General features: G+C 40.8%; 2 protein-coding genes across 7 annotated transcripts; both read left to right on the top strand.

Moving 5' to 3' along the window:
* The first annotated feature begins 1,525 nt into the window (after positions 1 to 1,525).
* Positions 1,526 to 6,157, top strand: LOC121241977 (probable protein phosphatase 2C 35). 6 transcript variants are annotated; one of them, XR_005935863.1, is made up of 5 exons: positions 1,526 to 2,973; positions 4,458 to 4,589; positions 4,977 to 5,195; positions 5,322 to 5,382; positions 5,721 to 6,157. XR_005935863.1 is itself a non-coding variant. In XM_041139853.1 (4 exons), exons 1-4 carry the CDS (start codon positions 2,056 to 2,058, stop codon positions 5,757 to 5,759), a joined length of 1,278 nt encoding a protein of 425 aa, XP_040995787.1. In that variant the 5' UTR covers positions 1,526 to 2,055; the 3' UTR covers positions 5,760 to 6,157. The 6 variants fall into 6 exon arrangements, 4 of the variants coding, with proteins under 4 accessions (XP_040995787.1, XP_040995780.1, XP_040995799.1 ...); XR_005935865.1 differs by having other exon boundaries at positions 5,718 to 6,157; XM_041139853.1 differs by lacking the exon at positions 5,322 to 5,382 and having other exon boundaries at positions 4,458 to 4,578; positions 4,996 to 5,195.
* Positions 6,158 to 7,742: 1,585 nt separating this feature from the next.
* On the top strand, positions 7,743 to 9,138 carry LOC121242350 (peptide methionine sulfoxide reductase B5-like). Its single transcript, XM_041140229.1, has 3 exons — positions 7,743 to 8,046; positions 8,570 to 8,726; positions 8,811 to 9,138. Exons 1-3 carry the CDS (start codon positions 7,865 to 7,867, stop codon positions 8,973 to 8,975), a joined length of 504 nt encoding a protein of 167 aa, XP_040996163.1. The 5' UTR covers positions 7,743 to 7,864; the 3' UTR covers positions 8,976 to 9,138.
* The last annotated feature ends 10,050 nt before the right edge of the window (positions 9,139 to 19,188 follow it).

The following is a 19,188-nucleotide window of genomic DNA, read 5'->3' as shown; positions in this document are numbered from 1 at the left end:
AAAAAGAAATAATAAATTTGTTGATTTTTAAAAGCAGAGTTTAAGGTTGTGTTTGGATGTTGAAGTGAATTGAGTTGAGATGATAAAATATTGTTAGAATATTATTTTTTAATATTATTATTATTTTGAGATTTAAAAAAGTTGAATTGTTTATTATATTTTATGTTGAGATTTAAAAAAATTATAATGATAAGTTGAGATGAGTTGAGAGATGTTTGGTAACCAAACAAAACCTAAAACCTACTAGATGGGGGAAGGCAAAACATGAAACTAAGCCGAAAATGAGAGAATATTGATGGGATACCTGGGGCATGAGAGACAGAGTTATGGTCCCCTTATCCTGTTAAACTATGTTATCCACAAAGCATTTCCAGGCTCTGGAGACACCTCTTTGCTTTCCTTTACCGAGTTGCACTCTGAATCTGTGGACTATTTATTATGCTCAGACGAAAAACAAACTTACAAAATAGATCAGAAGACAAGCTAAAAGCTACAAGCAACCTCCCTGATCTATGTTGAGATGACATCAATGAAAGGGAGGGCTTACATCCCACTTGATTTTGGAATATTTTGTAGTTTTGACATTATGAAATGATATGCCTGAACACGGCTAGAATATATTAACTACAATTTTCATGCACTTGTGTTTGTTTCCATTTGATTTTGTTTTAATCTTTGCTACAAAGGATTGCCAATCTGTCAATCATTTCGAGATAATTGAGCAAGAAAAAGCATTTCAATATCGAATGATATATAATTCACACTGCTGTCACTATGCTAAAGCAATGTCAGAGAAATTTCTGCAGACAGTACCTACTCATGCGAAGTGGCATTTTATTATTCAGCTTTCAATTTTTTTCCATCCACAAGCTGTCGTTCTATTAAGATCCAGAAGGCAAACAAAAGAAAAAGAAAAAGCCTCTTCAAAAAGTAGCATGACCGGTAGTCCAGAACTATGGTCTTTCTTTGGTAAGTCACCACCAGTGGCCATGCTTTACTATTAAACTGTTAAAGCTTCAATGATTCAAATTGAAAAGCCACAATGAATTAGATAACCCCATTTTCCACGGTGTACCCTGCAGTCTGTACAGTAACCTTAAAAGGAATCTCTCAGGAGTATCGAATTTCATTTTGAAATTTCAAAATTCTTACACAGATTGTTGCTCTTCCATCTATAAAATCTTGGTAATTGCCACTGCTCTTTTTGTTAGGATCGATGTTTTCTTGGAACACGGGCTTTTTGCAGACAAAACCCACACATGCACACCCATCTTCTCTTTCTCTTCCTTGAAAGAATTCCCATTTTGTTCGCCATCAGAGATTTCGGTACGTTTGGTTATCACCTCAATTCATCTCAATTTATCGTTATAATTTTTTTAAATTTTAATATAAAATATAATAAATAATTTAATTTTTTTAAATTTTAAAATAATAATAATATTAAAAAATAATATTTTAATAATATTTTATCATCACAACTCAACTCAATTCAACTCACTTCAATATCAATTAACATAAGATATTGGGATTTTGGACTGTTCAAGGGTTCATTTTTTATTTTTACCTTCTTCGCCTTTTGATGCTCTGTCTTGAGCCCTGATCTTGTACCCAAGAAAAAGGTCAGAGTTTTTCTTTGGGACCCCCTCCCCATAGCACGTTATCTTTGTGCAAGTGAAAAGCCCTTGTGTTGTCAGTACAAAAATGTCTCAAACTTTTATTGCTTCTTGGTAGCGCTTTCTCGAAGATTGGGTTCTCGGACTTCGTATCTTCCTTAAGCGGTCGTTTGCTTGAGAGAAAATTTTCCAAGAAATGATCTTCCTTCAGTTGTTTTGCTACTAGGTTTTTCCGAAAATTCCTTTCGTCAAACATGGGCTTTGCCCAAAATTACTGCATCAAGACCCACTGTTTCAAAGCTCAGGGGTACACGTTATACCTTTTCGACCAAGAAGTAAGCATCTGCAGCCTTTCGGTTCGAATCACTCTCCGTTTCTTCTAGGACTTTTCTCGAACACTTGAATTTTTTGGTTTTGGTCCTTTAAAATCGCCTCTTAAACCATGGGCTGCGTCAACGGCAAATGCTGTGGCCGGTACCCACAGTCATCAGATGGCGATTCCCGAGACTACAGAGAATCGGGTCCGTACAATGTGCAAGGTATACACGTACTCACACAGAGATCCCTGGAGTCTATTCCTGTTCCTTCCCACAATTTTCATTTGGAGTACTCGGTTCACACGCAGCGTGGTTACTACCCGGACTCGCCGGATAAAGAAAACCAAGACAATTTATGCATTAGGACACAGATTCAAGGTAACCCAAATATCCATTTCTTTGGTGTATTTGATGGGCACGGTCAATTTGGCGCACAGTGTTCGAATTTTGTCAAGGATAGGTTGGTAGAAATACTGGCTAATGACCCTTCATTCTCGGATGACCCTGTTAAAGCTTTTAACTCTGCATTTCTGACCACTAATTATGAGTTACATAATAGCGACATTGATGATTCAATGAGTGGTACAACCGCGATTACGGTGCTTGTTGTTGGGGATACACTTTTCGTGGCGAATGTGGGCGATTCCAGGGCTGTGATTGCGGTGCAAGAGGGGAATCGAATCAGAGCCGAGGACCTATCAAATGATCAGACGCCATTTAGGAAAGATGAGTATGAGAGAGTGAAGCAATGCGGGGCCAGGGTTTTGAGTGTTGATCAAGTGGAGGGGTTTAAGGATCCAAATATTCAGTCGTGGGGCAATGAAGAGTCTCAAGGCGGCGATCCTCCAAGGTTGTGGGTTCAGAATGGGATGTATCCGGGAACTGCGTTTACTAGGAGCGTAGGAGATAGTACGGCTGAGAAGATTGGTGTGGTGGCTGTTCCTGAAGTGTTGATGGTTCAGCTTACAGCCAATCATCTTTTCTTTGTTGTTGCAAGCGATGGGGTTTTTGAGTTCCTGTCCAGCCAAGCAGTTGTTGATATGGTATTACTCACGACCAATTCTAGAACGGCTTAAACAATTACCCTTATATGTTTTTCCACCTTAGTGGTTATTATTTTATTTTTTGGTCAATGAGACTTCAAACTTGACTTTCTTATTGCACAATTTTGTCTGGTGTGTCAATTCCTGTTTGTGGAGCTACTTGACACATTAAGTTCTTAGTACCCATACCTCTGCATATAAATGCACACATGCTCTATCTACATGGTTTTTGAGTCTGCTCTCCAAATTTACTTCTTGTGGTCTCCCTAAGTTGCACATTCAGTATTACTATATGCTCCACTTATACTTTTGTGATGTAAGAGTAAGCCAAAATCGCAACCAACAATAAATTTGTTTTGAAGATTGCCCTAGCTAGTATCTCTGAACTGATAGTTCATGAATTCTCTTGATGGTGTGATCTAAAGCTTAAAAATTGTTAGTTTTGGTGCTATTTTTTATTATTATTGATAGTATTTCTAAATTAGACCACATCTATCTAGCATAGCAGTAGTGTTCTGTGTCTCTTTTTATCGTTTATCCTGTATAAGGTTTGTTAGAAGGTGCACATTTGGGGGCAATGGATTCCTGTGTAGATGGGATCACACCCATCTTCTAGATGGAATCATCACAACTGAAAAGTGAATTTTTTTCATTTAGTTGGGGTCAACGACTTGATCAATTTAAATATTGTCATTTGTTTTAAATATTACACCTACTCTGACTTTGAAAATAAAAATGGACTAAATTGGTTTTATGTAGAAGCTTCTAGAATAAAGTTGGCTGCTCAATTGGAAATAATACCTTTGTTAACTAGCATGTGTTATTATATGCCAATCACAAGTTAATGTTACTTGAAACCTTTCATATCATCTCCACTCCTCATTTCCAAAATCTTCCGTTTTTACAATTTTTATATACCTCATAGATAAGTCAACCATCTTTCCATGCTATTGAGAATGAAAGATGGTTGACTTATCTATGAGGTATATAAAATGGCTCAACCTTCTTGTGGACCTTTCTGCTTATCAGTTGTCTCTGCTACCCTTTAACTCTAGCTTTCTCTTAACCTGCGCACAATCTCTAAAGAGTGCTTGAGGAAACAAAATAGTTTCCTACTTGTGCCCATTTGTTATACCGGATAACTTTGTACATCTGAGGGCCCTTGGGGATACATTGATACCTGTTTTCTACTTATTCCTAAACACCTTTGGATCTTAAATTCAAATCAGTTTAAGAGTATTACTGGCCAAGCTATCATTTTATGTAGTCCTGTCAATACTGGTTATTTCTTTTATTTTATAAGGAATGCATGATTGAAATCTGTTTCCATTTCTCATCTTCTCAGCATCAAATATGTTATATATTTGATTGGTTGAATTTAGTCTTTTTTGTTATGCCATACTCCCTTAAATATCAGATTTTTTCTGGTTTTCCGCCTACCATTTTTTCCCTTAACAAGTTTTCTGATGTCTTTCTTGATACAGGTGGCAAGTTATACAGATCCCCGAGATGCATGTGCTGCCATTGCCGGAGAATCGTACAAAATATGGATGGAACACGAAAACCGGACAGATGATATTACAATCATCATTGTTCATATCAAAGGTTTTTCTAATGTATGGTTTTAATTAAATCTTCCTTTATTATCTGCACATTTTGCTACCCTATCTAGGCTGAATTTCCTGCTTTTAGTTTCTTGCATATCGAAAAAATAAAATTCTTGTTGTTGCAATAGTAGTAGGTGGTAAGAATGATCAAGGGTTGCATACACACTTTTCCCTTGGTTGCAGTTTGAGAGGAAATCTTGGTTGAAAAAATTTGTAAATTACATGCATTATGTGGGAACACATTACGCACGCACTCCCATGTGAAGGAAATAAGTTTTTCTAACCCTCTCTCTGTTCTCTTGCTCAATTTTCCTTTGCCCACTTGTATAATGGAAAAAATAGCTGATCATTTCATTGATTGGTTTGCTTACCTAATTTAGAATGTAATTTCAATAGTCAGGTGCTGGTACTACAGATGGATCAAGTGCAACCAATATTAGGCCAATGAGGTTCAGAAGAGGAATTTCTGAGGTATCCTTTACCAGTGGCTCAGAGCTTTACCATTCAGTAAGAAGTGACTTCTCAGACCTACATCCTTGCCAGCATGTGGTTTCAACTAATCGAAGCCCGGCTATCATTGTTCCATCTCCAAAACATGAGAGGCCATCAGAACAGGTGGGTCTCTCAGTCCCTGTTTTCTATCATTTTATGACATGTATACATATATACATGCACATTCATACATGCAGATGTGTGTGTCTATTAGTACCTGAGTATTCTCTCTCTCTCTCTCTACTGCAGTGATTAGCTTCTATGGCCTTCAGGATGCTGCCTCACACCTCCTTGTCATTTTGCTTTAGAGGTGTCAATCTATCTCATTACTTATTTGTTTGAAGTTACCTACAATTAATAACTCTACGAAGGACATAAATTTTTATTTTATTTCTATTATTTCTTTGTGGTCTTAAATTTGCTACAATCAATCAATTTTTAAATTGGGGCCACCCAGAGTCTGCCATGGTCCGGTAATTGCTTGATGCATGTGGGATGGGGGACTGCATGGGTCCATCTGGAATACTCTTGTTACAAAAAAATAAATAAAAATCTATTTTAAAAGGAATTGCATTCAGTTAAAGCATCAATTTACTTGTTAAAACTACTTGTTAAATCTATTTTCTTTTTCTTTTTGGCTGGTAGCAGGATGTAGGCTACTGTGCATTCTACCGGCAGCAGATGTAATTTGCTCTACGCATAATAGGATATACTTGGTCACTAATCTCCAGGCGACAGCTTCTTTGCAATACTGATAAAACCATTTCTAACCAAGCGATAATCCCTCAGGAGAACAAGATTCTCTCCCTCCAGTTGTAGTCTCACCTGCTAACCACACAATATGAAGAATTGGTAGGAAAATTCACATATATTGAAGGAGGTTATGTCTATGATCCTTTGTATCTTAAAACATTTATGCATGCAGACCCTTCAGGATATTCCATAATTTATGCATGGAATCTGAATTCCAACGGCTGCAAATTGTAGAGGATACTTGTTAATTTTGATGCTACTCGATCTTTTGTATAATCTAGTTAGAAGATTTGAACTTGTCATGTCATGGGATGTAGCTTTTCTTTCAATAATGTTGCAGTTGATTCAATAATTATGCAGTGGTGTGAAAACTGTTATCATGGGCCTTCTACTTTTGTTCACTTAATATTTCCATTTGTTAGACAAAACCTTGTAGTTCAGGGTCCTACATGTCTTTGCCTTTCCGAGCAGCAACCTGAGTCCTCATCTAAAACTACTTAGAGCCGAAGTGCAAAACCAATCACTCATTCACTGGAAGGGCAAGTGATTCATGATGGTGCTGCCCCCTCCTGACATTGTAGCAGCAGCAGGACACTCCAACATCACGGGGAAAATCTAAGGTCTCGTTTGTTTTCAAGAAATATCTCATTTCATCTCACTTTATCATTACAACTTTTTCAAATTTCCACACAAAATAAAATAAACAATTCAACTTTTTCAAATTCTAAAACAAAAATAATATTAAAAAATATATTCTAACAATATTTTATTCAACTTTTTAACTTTAATCTCATCTCATCTCATCTCTGAAAACAAACGAGCTCTAAGTCAGTTTAGAACAGTACGGTAATAGATGAAGAACCTGAAGTCTTCCTTGTTTGAGCAGCTTAAGATATAAAAAAAAAGGAGGCAAGCAAGTACTAAAAGGTATTGGCATTAGGTCTTGGAGATACATGGAACAGAACTGCACTTACCACCAAATCTGGGTTATCAAATTCTGTAACTAGACAAGCAGCAGGTTTGATGTCTACCAAATCTGGAAGGCATGAATGAGCTTTGAGAGCATATTTTGCACCCCAAAACTACTTTTTTTTTTTTTTTTTTCAATTTACAACCTAAGTTACATAATGAAAGTCACACAATAGTTAATGTGCACCTCAAAAATATTACCTTCCTTTTGCACCCTCAAAGATAATCAGTCGTGATCGTTTGTGATATGAGTGTAAAATCAAGAAAGTTGTAGATTTAATTATTTATATTATTTTAACACTCTCAATAAGTGAGTCTAATACGTAAAATATTTAATTAATGAGATAAAGTGTAAAGTTAGGATTTGAATTCAAAATCTTTATTCTGATGCCATGGGAAATTACTGACTTATTCTCAAAATTTAAACTGATGAAAATATATAAGTTTAATTATTTATATTATCTTTACAATAAGTTTACAGTTTTAGCGGTTTAAAATCTTTAGATACAATTTGAAAAATTATTAAGGTTTGATTTCAATGGGTCCAATTTTCGGACTAGTCATCATGCATCGACTATTTTGATAGCTTAAATACATGTTAAAATATAGTGGGGGTTTGAGCATTGCCTTATTTTGAAAAAAAAAAATGAAAATGAAAATTTTCAGAAGATATTACCTCATAGGACTAAAAGCAGTTCAGTAAATATCGCCTATTTTTAAAATATATATATATATATATATGAAATTTATATAAAAAATTAATTTTTAATAATAGACTTCATTATTTTTAAAAATAATTGTATGATAATTACACAATTCAAAACAGTATTTAACATTACCAAAAAAATTCCAGATCTGTTCGCCTGATAAACTAATGGCAATCGAGTTCGGATTCGGATTCCCGGTCATTGACTGCCCCGGTCAAGTTATCGCAGCAGGAGATCTCTCCACGAATCGGACAACTCCCTATACGTCACGTATACTCGTCCTCTGAGGTACTTCCCCACCCCGCGGGCCCCCATGTCCCGCTTTCCCATCCATGTTCATTTTCCCCAAAAAAAAAAAAAAAAATGATTTACAAATGGGCTTGTTCGAATCGAAGGGTCAAAGAGTGGCGGCTCATTTGTGTGACTGTGATAGTAGCAGAGTTGGTTGGTATGGCTTCACCGGGTTCGGTTCAGAAAACAGAGGAGGAGTGGAGGGCTGTCCTCTCTCCCGAGCAATTTCGGATTCTTCGAAACAAAGGGACAGAGTAATTCCCTGCGCCTTTTTTGCATGTTTTGATGGATTGCTGTTTGGTTATATTGAGGAATACAATCCTTGCTTTAATGTGTACTTGGCGTTTTTGGATGTATGATCGATTTCTCCTTCTGCTGAAGCGGCTGATTTTGCTTTTTCTCTCCGATTTCAATTTAGGCTTTCGTTTGTGTCTTTTGATTGTGGGCTGTTGGAGGGTATCTTTGACTCTTTGCACACCATTTTCAGAGAGTTTCTCTATTTTTTCTTTTTACCTTTACTAGATTTAAGGCTTCTTCAGTTTGTTGTGTTCTATAATTAAGTTTATAGCATCCAAAGGTAATTTTTGGCTGCTGATGAGACATATATATATGGGTGTGACTTGTGATTCCAGCAAAATGTTTGCCTGCAAACATGCTCACATTTCATTGAGTCATGCAGTTTCAGATGAGTTGTCTCTTGCCATACTAATATACCTAAATCGAAACAGTTTCAGACAAGTTTCGGCTGTAGTTCTATTGACATTTGATAATTAACAGGCTGAAAGGAACTGGGGAATATGATAAGTTCTTCGAGGAAGGGATTTACAGCTGTGCCGGTTGTGGAACACCACTCTATAAATCCACAACCAAATTTAATTCTGGATGTGGTTGGCCTGCTTTCTATGAGGGATTCCCTGGAGCCATAACTCGCACTGTGAGTCTATTACACATTGTTGTTGTGTTTGTTACTGTAAATCAATTGTTATTGAAGTTAATCATTCATAGAACAACTTTGCAGCCGGACCCAGATGGAAGGAGAACTGAGATCACATGCACAGCTTGTGGAGGGCACTTAGGCCATGTTTTCAAGGGGGAGGGATTCAAAACTCCCACAGATGAACGCCACTGTGTCAATAGTGTTTCCATCAAGTTTGCTTCTGCAAACTCTGCTCCTTCACTATGAAGTCTTCCGATGTTGTCATTTTCCAGGAACCTGCATCCTCCTGTGTACAATCTTGTCTCGAGGTTAGTGTGGTTTATGCCTCCTAGAAAGGCCAATAAGGTGGACTGCGAGTGATGGAATGACTCTGTGACGTCTGAGCTAATAAAACCTTTGGTTTGTGTTATTACGTGGCTTTGTTAGTAAGTTTAAGAAATGGCCATATGAAACTCTTCCCAAATTCTTTGTGGAATCGCATATATACGTGTATCCATGTCCAATCTCTTTCTTTCTTTTCAGTAGGAAGAAACATTAAGAACTTGAAGTAGAAGGCTACTTTCCTGAGTGGGTCATTTACTTACTTGAAACTTCACATGGGGGTAGACAAGTTTTCATTAGGTATTAAGAGATAGAAAGGATCGGCCCAGAAGCCTTCGTGTAACAAAAACATCCGGAATTTGAACCCAACAAGACTCTGTTGGTGAGTAGAGACCAGTGGAATTCTCTCTCTCTCACTCAAAGAGGGCGTTGAGTAACCCATTAATCGGATATTCTATCATCTGATCCGACCATATCTTTGCCTTCACCTCTCCAGTCCTCACAACAATCTTAGTGGAAGAAAATAAGTTGATGCAAATTGTTTGCTTTGTCTGAAAGATGTGGCCAGCAGCTCTTTCTTTCATTGGACTCGGCAATATCCAGTACAAGCTGCAAACCTTTTTACCATTGGATCATATCGCACGCCGGTAGTGACAGCCAAGGCTGAAATATACCCCACAGGCATAGAAGCATGAGGGCAAGCTCTCTCAATTTATTTTGTTAGTGACAGCTGAATTTGTCAGTACACGTTCTCCCTCCTAATGATAACGCTCAAAACCTATCACTCCCGAGTATTCTTCAGCTTTTTTCGGAGAGATATACTTTAACCAAATTAATAATTCATCGAATTGACATGATTTTATTTAATTCTTCATATTAAAATGTTATTTTTATTTTTATATAATTTCTTTATACACGACAACAACCTTTATTGCCTTCTTCATAATCATGTCACATTCAAGTAGACAGCATACCCACCCGAAGTAGATCTAAAATAGAGATCCTAGTCCTCAACATCCTAGCCATTTCTTCTATGGGTGCGGCTATTATGCCGCCCATGTTGATCGCGGGACGGATCGTCTAGTATAAATTTTTTTTAATATATTTAAATATTTAAAAAAAATAAAAAAATATTAATACATTTAAAATCACTTCCTTAATCATTAAGTAAAAAAAAAAAAAAATTTTACTAAGCGGTCAAATGAAACGATATAAACAGGTGGACAAATTAATATTTCTCTTCTTCTAATTATCAACCCTTGTTTACTGCAAGAGACAAGCTCTATTATTAAACCCCAGCATTATTATTGTCATGAAAAGTAAAAATTGGGGAGCTAATAGGCATGACTTTTTTCTCAGGTCTTATATTCTATGGAAAAGCCAAGGGATATAATGCCACAACAAATAAATGCCGACATAATAGACATCATGAATGCAAACGGGAAACCAAGAGCATGTCAGTGTACTGAACTCAAGTGTGTCGAAGTTGAACCAATCTTTTCTCAATTCCCCCAAAAATTGCCTTTTGAATTGAATTACAACCTAACAGACCGTCCTAATTCCGAGAAAAATTAAGGCGCTTGGAACAATCTTACCACCTGAAGAATTTTTCTGAAGAACATTAACCAACTCTTAAAAGTTACAGAACATGAGAGATGGTTATTCAATTACATAAAGCAAAAGCACCAATTTCATGGTCAGTGTTAACGTCATGTTTAGAATATCTTTATGCCAAATTCCAACAACTCAGGTAAATGATTGGTCTTCCAAGTTCTTCTTTGTATCTGGTCGCGGATGGAAGTTTCCAGTGGGTCAGGTGAATTGCCAGGAGCTTCCCATACGGACAGACTGGGGAAAAATTTAGGAAGATAAGGCTGTGCGTTCGACGATCACTCCTTATGAAGCGAAGTGTCTTGCAATTATGCAGGAATGGGTGCAAAACCATCTTAACAGTGTTCATTCTTTATCTCTCCTCCTTTTTCGTCTCATTCAGCTGTTGGGCCTCACTCTCTCAAGGTGGCCAATGAAGGGGTGGAGGCTTCTTCTAGCAACCGTGTGGAGGCAGAAGATTACACAGGAGGTAAATCTCCTCCAAACGTTGCTGTCCTCGGGAGTCCGATGAATCCTGCTATAGATTCTCTTGTTCAGATTGAGTCTCTCGAATGTGGCGGTTTTGTAGGTGATACGACTGGTAAGGGTTCGCATGATGAATTGCTCACCCTGCCTGAGTATCCATTGGCAAAAGACTTTCATTTGGATGCAGCAATTGGCTCCCTCCCAGGGGTTTTAAGGACCTGCTCGCTCCCTCTAAGGCTTCTAGGGGATTACTTAAATTTGCGGATCTTGCAAAGGCCCTTCCTTCTTTGTCCTAACTGGCCATGGAGGAGAGCCGAGAGGAAGCTATCAACCGGGTTGTTGAATGCTTGTCGGGTTTCTTCGACGAGGTTTGATTGTCCATTTCCCACACTTTATTTTCATTTTCTTCCCTCTCTCTTTTTCTTTGTCTTTCTTCTACGTCACCAGGTTACTTCTCAGCTTGCGGCTTTTATCGTAGATGATCAAGAGGCAACCTCTCAGGGGAGCTTGGATCGTGCTCGTGGTGACAGGGAGGAGAGGGAACAACTGAAGCTCAAACTTGATAAGACAAGGCTCAACTTGTCGGATGAGCGCAAGAGATCAAAGAAGTTAAAGTGTTGCCAGCAGAAGCATAACTAGAAGTGGGAAAAGGAGAAAACCCAACCAGAGCAGCTCAACCAAAGTCTTTAGGACGAACTATCCCCGAGAGCGGGAGGAGAAGAAGCAGTTGGAGCTGTTAAGCCACAGTCTTCAAGGCGACTCATCTCGGGTGAGGGAGGAGAAGGATCGGTTGTAGTAGCTGAACCAAAATCTTTTGAACGCCACTCTCTCCTTACACAGGCAGTTAAGGTGGTTCCTGATGCGTCATGACAAGGCTTGGGGACATGGGGTCGTTAAAGGCCGCAAATCAATGCAGTTATTTCTTCTAACGAGTCGGGAGCTGCATTCAAGATCTTTCACCAAGTACCTTTAGCGGCTTGTGCTTAACGATATCCCTACCAGCAAGGCATCTTTTGAAACCAACTGCAACTTGGGATGGAAACAGATGTCGAATGCTTTTCTTGATCCAGCTGCACCTACGCTTGCATTAGTGGAGCCGACCAGCCTTGTTCCTGCTACCGTTGATAACCTCACTCCTATTGCCGTTGCACCGATCACCCTTGCTCCTGTTGCAGCTGAGGCCGATGCTTCTGGAACCTAGACTTAAAGTCTTTATTTGTTTTGTCGTACTCTTTTTTTTTTTACACATGTATCCGCATTTTGTCGCTCAGCGGCTTGTACACACATATATACTGATTAATGCACATATCTTTGTTTGCCATGCCTTCGTCTTTGCCTCTTTTTTCCTTTCTTCTTTTGTTGTTGTGTGGCTGGCCTGGGGAGCCGAGGAAAAGGGGTCCGTAGAGCCCCTACGTACCTCGCTGGCAGGTCACGTTGCGCTTGTTTATCTTCTGTCGATAGCTGCTCCGGAATGCAGTTGCCATTTTAACCATTATTTGGGCGGCCGTGTCTAGCCGTTCTTCCGAAGTTTTCTCAGCCTACCCCACTGGCTTCCTTCACTTTTTCTTTTCTTTTCTTTTCTTTTTTCTGCATAGTCAAAGTATTAGTATTTGTTAGTGAATATTCCTTCAGTGGAGATTTCGTTGTTGAAAATTCTATTGATGGAGATTCTGCTGATAAAAATTATGTTTTAGGGTAGCCAAGGGACGACCTGCACACCTCGAAAGGGATACGACTACCTCTCAGGCCTACATTTCCATTTTTTGCCTCTCAGGGAGGTAAGTTATTGATGTGGTTCCCCTTTAATGGGGTTGACTTTGCTGATTGAAATTAGTCGATTTTCACACCACAGGAAATAATTGCATTAGTAAAACAAAATTTACACTAGTTTTTAAGAGACAAACCAGGGCGTTTTAGCTGTTGCGACTGGTTTTTGCCCACTGTTGTTTGATTTTTCCCTTCCTTCCTTGCTCTTCATTTTTATTTCCGCTTCCATTTTTTTTTTACTTTAGCAAATTTCTAGGTTTTGAAAGCGGTCATGGATTGTTAGGTTGACTTGTCTTATTGATTATTCAACATCCTTGGGATAAGTAATGGTTAGAACCCAGAGAGTTCTGAGTAAGGGAATAGATCCATTATAGTTACCCTGCTAATTCTTTTTGGACATGTCCGGGAAGAATTCCTCTTGTCTCCTCCTTCATTTGTGCCCCATCAGGTTCCTAGCTTACTTGGTCGCATGCTGAGTGACCATTTGTATTTTACATATGTGATAGCCCAGTGCCAATTACGTTTCCGCATTAAATGTAAGGGTGCTACCCGCATGGTGTGGGGAGGGGGCCTCCCTCCACATTGCTTAACTATCACTATTGTATTGCATTGGACTCCTATATAATGGTTGGCCTATGAGGCCAAGGCAATCTATTAATTTAAAGTTGAATTCAAGTTTATAACAAATTGTATATATCTATATACAATATATTTATATAAATATTAAAAATTAAAAATTTTTATATTAAAAATGAATGGAGTGCGGAGCGGGCGGCGGGGCCCCGCCGGGGTCAACTCACCCCCCTCGCATGGGCAGTGCGGGGTAGCCCGCCAGCCCACCCATGCGGGGGCAGGGTAGTGGGGGGCGGGGCACCGCTGCCCACCCCTAATTAAATGGTGTCCTTTCGATTTCTACATTATGGTTTAACTCTTTATTGGCATTAACTCCGCACATTGTATCAGTAGATATGTTCTGCAGCGGTTGCGATAATCAAGGGATTCTGGTTCTCTGGGGGGGGAACACATTGTGACTTTCGGTGATTCATGGAGTTATGATGCCTTGGCAGGCCAAGCGTTTACCTTGCCTATATAAGGACATTTCTCTATGTTAGAAATTCCATTATACTCACTTCTGCCTTTCTTTGTGACTCTTACTTTGCTGCTCGAGTTTCTAATTCTTTTACTTTCCTCTGCTTTTCTTTCGAAATTTCTTTGTTTTGTTTTTCTATCTTTCATGGCCCTGATGGATCCTTCGCACCCTAGTGGACGACAGGTCCTTTAGTAGTGCTCAGGCCGCTGTTGGCTTTGGCGGTCTGAGCTTCGAAGGGTGAACTGCCAATCCTTCATTGTTGGGGTCCTGGGCCTTTCATTCCTGTTTTTACCTTTTTGCTTATTGTACTTCCTCATTCTCGCCCTTTTGCTTACGGGACTCGACTTCAAAACTCTTTTCCTCATTCACTGCCTACACCGAACTCATAGCCTGCTTCGTTGCAATCGAGAAGGGCTTTTGTTCAATAAGCAGTTCTTAACGTAGAAGTTAACTCTGAGATATTCTGATTCTTAGCGCTAAATTCGTCGTTGCTTCAAGAACTGCTTGTCCTGTTTCAGATGGGTCTGAGAACAGTGAGGTCTTCGAGATCTTTCAGATTGTCTCTGACCGTTTTACGGTTTAGATCGGGTACTAGAACACTTCTCTTCCTTGGAGCCAGTGTGGTCTTATGCGGCTTTATGATGTAACTTGTTCCTTGTATTCTTTCTCATTAAGTTTTCTTTTTTTTTTTTCCTTGTAGCTTTACGGCCTTATGTTATAATTTGTTCTGTGTAATCTTGCACAATTAATAAAAATGGTTTGTATACCCAGTTGTATGGTTTCCACATTTTCATTGCCCTTTTTTTTTGTTTCGCGTTTGTTCTGTTACAGCCGTTGTTGTTCTTGCTTATATATTTTGCCTTGGTATTTGGAGAGTTTACAATCTCACTTTATTTCTTGCTTGTTGATGCTTTATGAGGCCTTTTGCGGTACTTTGCTTCCTTTCTGTATATTCTTCTTTCTTCTAACAGTCGTGAGACTCAAACTCGCACTCCATTGGGGAGGAGTCAGACTACCTCAAGTTAGCCCGCCCCTTTTTGATTTCCCAAAGATGTAACTTCTTCGGGCTGTCATTAGGGCAGTCCGCTCTTTCACCATGATAGGAGTCGGGGTAAGTTCTATAAGTCACCTCTAAGGCGGAGCCTGCTCTCCTCTGCAGGAGGGATAAGGCTGCCTCTAGGTCAAATTTTCCCTGTTGAGTTCCACAGGGAGGTAAGTTGTTCGGATAGTCTGTTATTGAACCTGCTCCCGCTCGTTAACATCACAGGGAAAGGTAACACTTTGAGCTAGGTTGGTGCTAGACCCACTTTGAGCTCATGTGGAGGTCGGGGTAAGTTTTCGAGTTGCCACAAGGGCTAAACCCACTTTTCTCCGCGGGGAGGACAAACCTTTTAGACCTACCTTTCCCCTTGTATCCCGTATGGAGGTAAGTTTTTTGGGCAATTTGTTACTGTAACCGCTCCTGGCTGTTAACACTTACGAGGAAGGTATATTTTTCTGATGTCGGGTAGCTGAGGACTAACACGCACTTCGTCGCGGGAGGGACAAGGCAACCTTAAGGCCTACCTTTCAATATGGTACCCCGCAGGGAGGTAAGTTCAAACATCAATTTAGCTGAGCCTTCTTCGTCGTGATAGGAGTCGGGGTAAGTTTTTTGGGCCACTTTTAAGGTAAGAGCCGCTCTTCTCTACGGGAGGAATAAGATTGCCTTAAGGCCGACCTTTCCCTGTTGAGTCCCGTAGGGAGGTAAATTGTTCGGGTAATATGTTACTAGACCTGCTCCCGCTCATTGATATCACAGAAAAGGTAAGTGTTGGGTCAGGCTGGTGCTGATCTCACTCTTCATTGCGACATATGTCAGGGTAATTTATTAGGGAGGTCGTGGGCCTGTCCCGCTCTCCTCTACGAGAGGGATAAGGCCACCCTTGTACTGACCTTTCCCTATAGTGTCCTGCGGGGAGGTAAGTTTTTTGTCAGTTTGTAACTGGACCTGCACTCGCTTGTTGATGTCTGCAAGGAAGGTAAATTTTATCTTCAGGCCGCCATTGGCTGACTTGCATTCCGTCACAGGAGGGATAAGGCAACCCTTAGGCCTACATTTTCCTATGGTGCCCTACGAGAAGGTAAGTTGTTGATGACCTTGCCATCATAGATTTCATTTGTCGCATTTTTTATTGTTGGTGCTTTATCGATAATATGAGAGCGTGTAGCCAATGTTTTGCATGATCCTAAAATGTTGCGTTTTATTAAATAAAAAATGAATGTAGAAAGCTCGATGAAGAGAAGCTACAAAATTTATGGGACTCAGAATCCCGGTCTGGGGGGGGGGTTGTTGCCCCTCCTCTTCTCCAAAGCAGAACACCATCTCTTTTCTCCTAGAAACTGGCAGGGCGAATTGTAGTTGGAGGCTAGCTACAGTTTCTTCAATGGTGCCCGACCTATGTTGTCCTTTTGGTGCAATCCAAGGCGAACCCTTCATCTTTTTACTTCAGCTCTTGTACGTAGCATTCCCTCGCCGACACCTGCTCCTCTCGGACTTCCCTCACTCCCTGGGGAGTTGGAAACTTCATTTTGAGGTGGTAGGTAGATGTAATGACCCTTAAGTTGTTGAAGGTGAGCCTTCTGATGATGGCGTTGTATGCCGACAGAGTTTTTACCACTAGAAGGTCGACCATAGCAGGGGTCGTGCAGGGGCTACTTCCCACCAGGACAGATAGCATGATGGTTCCCACAGGCCGGACAATGCTTCCAGAGAAATCTTTTAAAGGCATGGGGGCGGGAGCAACTGGGAGGCCTCAATACCCTTCTTGACGAAGGCTTCCTAGAGTAGGATGTCTGTAGACCTCCCATTATCGATGAGGATTCTACAGGTGGTTAAGTTGGTGATGAGCATTGAGACCACTAGGGTGTCGTTGTAGGGGTACAAAACTCCTTCTTCATCAGCCTCTGTGAACGAGGTTACAGTAGTGGGGTCACTCTTTCATTGTTTGGCCAGATGGAACTCTACCGAGTATACCTCGTAGTATCGGGCCCACCTGGCATGTGCTTTCCTTCCCGACGAGGTGATACTCCCACCCGTGAACCCTCTTGCTATAGTTCGAATCTTCTCAACGGGGGGTTGCTCCCTTGGTAGCGAATGGGACATCTGGCTGTGGCCCCCTTATCTCCAGTCATTGAGGGCTTTTGGCCCGTCTATGCCGGTCACCTCAATCCCTGCTCCTTTCCCTCGATCTTCCCCTCGACTCTTGCCTTTGTCTTCTGGCCAGGGAGTGGCAGCTCCTCTGCTGTTCTGCATGTTCCTTCATTCCTCCCGGGGTGAAACAATCTTCAGTGTTGTGTGAGGTGGACCGACGGTACCCGATCGTCCTCCTTTTGAATAGTGAACGTGGGTTGGTCGTACCGTGGTCCGAGTCCTTTTGCCAGGACTTCCTCTCGTCGTTTCTCCTAGGAGCCCCTTTCCCCTTTCTCATGGGGCTTGGCCTTGACCCCTTCCTTTTCGTGCTATCCACTTCCTTCATTTGCGGCTTTGTCAATGCTCGGAGAGTGTCTTCCACATTAATGAAGTTTTCGGTCTGATCCATGAATTCCCACAATGTCACGGGAGTCCCTCTGACTAGTTCTGCCAAAAACTAAGAGCGCGGCTAGACGCCTCCTAGGAGCGCTGCCAAGGTTATCTTCTCGTCTTGGTCATCAATGGTCATGCACTCCTTGTTGAATCAGGTCATGTAGGACTTTAGACTTTCATCGTTCGTTTGTTTGATAGTGAGGAGGTACGTAGTCAGACGTCGCCTTCTTTAACTAGACATGAATTGGGTCAAAAACAGCCGGGCTAGCTGGTCGAAGCTACCACTGATTTCAGTGCTAATGATCCAAACCATACACGCACAGACCCCTTTAGGGTCAGTGGAAACTCCCTACAAGCAATTTTCCCGGGGAAGCCATGCAGCGTCATATGAGCTCTGAAAGTTTCCAAGTGCTCGAGAGGATCCTTTCCTCAGTCATACATCTCCCTAACGGGGACCCTGAATTTCGGTGGTAAAAGAAACGCCATCAATTCTGCTATCAGTTCTTCAATATAGGGTAGACTCGTGTTTGTGAGCAACTGGTCCACCGTTGATGACATATCTACTTTCCATGCTATTTCCTCGTACTTTCCCTTAAGGCTGTGGAGTTCGTCCTGCATGTGTTTCTGGACGGCGCCACTGTTAACGTCTTGTTCCGAGACCCTTCGTGCTTAATGTCACTAGCTTCCTCGCCATTTTGCTCGCATTGGGGTCTTTTGAGTTCCACATTCTCTTTGCGGAGTGTTTCCACTTCACAAGTTAGTTTTGTCACCTACTCCTCCATGATTTTCAACCTTGCTTCCATGACGTCTCTCATATTTCTCCTGAGTTGTTCAAAACGGTTTGTCGCAGGCATGAGAAGGACACACAAGATCTATTACGATCCCATAGACAGCACCATTGTTAACATCGTGTTTCGCACACCTTTGGGCAAAGCTCAAACAACTCAGGTATTCGAAAACGAGCCTTACATAAGGTAGAAAATATTGCGGCTTTGAGAGGGCAGCCTTGGGGCCAAGGAACCTCTGATGCCAAAGTTAGTAAATATTCTTGGAGTGTAGTAAATAAGCAAAAGAGTCTAGGGATCAGAGAGAGTATCCTCGTACCTGGGATCAACTATTTATACTATAGGTTTGAAGAGCAAATCATGCCTGCTTTCATAAAGTCTAGGTTACCCATACGTCCATTTTGTTAGAATCTTTAAATGCAACGTGGCTCTGCGATGGCCTCATTGATGTGGCATGGCTCTGTAACTGCATTATTAATGTGGCGTGTTATCCGAGTGGTAGAGCCATTCATGTGACATGATTCTCCAACCTTCTCCTCTTAGTCTGTCTTCCCCTGGTCCTTTCATGCCTTCTCTGTCAGTAGATCAACAGTTTTTCGTATGTCACGCCTGCCATGTGGGCGGGTACTAGATGACTAGACACTACCCGTGGGGGCCTCAGATCGATGAGTCTCATCTCCTGTAGCACCATCCCTCCTACAGGTTATATATAGAGGATTCTCCTAGTGGGCCGAGTTCGTGACTTCCTGTCCTGGGCCGGGCTTAGTAGGACCTTTTGGACCTTGGGGGGGAAATCCCCTTACAATGGTGATTTGTAGAGTTTAGCCCTTTCTATGCAAAGTCCTCGTTTTCCTT

This window comes from Juglans microcarpa x Juglans regia, chromosome 1D, assembly GCF_004785595.1.
Source record: "Juglans microcarpa x Juglans regia isolate MS1-56 chromosome 1D, Jm3101_v1.0, whole genome shotgun sequence".
Classification (NCBI taxonomy): Eukaryota; Viridiplantae; Streptophyta; class Magnoliopsida; order Fagales; family Juglandaceae; genus Juglans; species Juglans microcarpa x Juglans regia.
The sequence above is the reverse complement of the archived record's forward strand: the minus strand, read 5'-3'. Positions and strand labels throughout refer to the sequence as shown.

Coding starts and splice junctions, on each gene's coding strand:
- LOC121242350 (XM_041140229.1), top strand. CDS start 7,865: ATGATTTACAAATGGGCTTGTTCGAATCGAAGGGTCAAAGAGTGGCGG. Junction 8,047..8,569: donor CTTCGAAACAAAGGGACAGA/GTAATTCCCTGC, acceptor GATAATTAACAG/GCTGAAAGGAACTGGGGAAT. Junction 8,727..8,810: donor CTGGAGCCATAACTCGCACT/GTGAGTCTATTA, acceptor ACAACTTTGCAG/CCGGACCCAGATGGAAGGAG.
- LOC121241977 (XM_041139846.1), top strand. CDS start 2,056: ATGGGCTGCGTCAACGGCAAATGCTGTGGCCGGTACCCACAGTCATCA. Junction 2,974..4,457: donor GCCAAGCAGTTGTTGATATG/GTATTACTCACG, acceptor TTCTTGATACAG/GTGGCAAGTTATACAGATCC. Junction 4,590..4,976: donor ATATCAAAGGTTTTTCTAAT/GTATGGTTTTAA, acceptor TAATTTCAATAG/TCAGGTGCTGGTACTACAGA.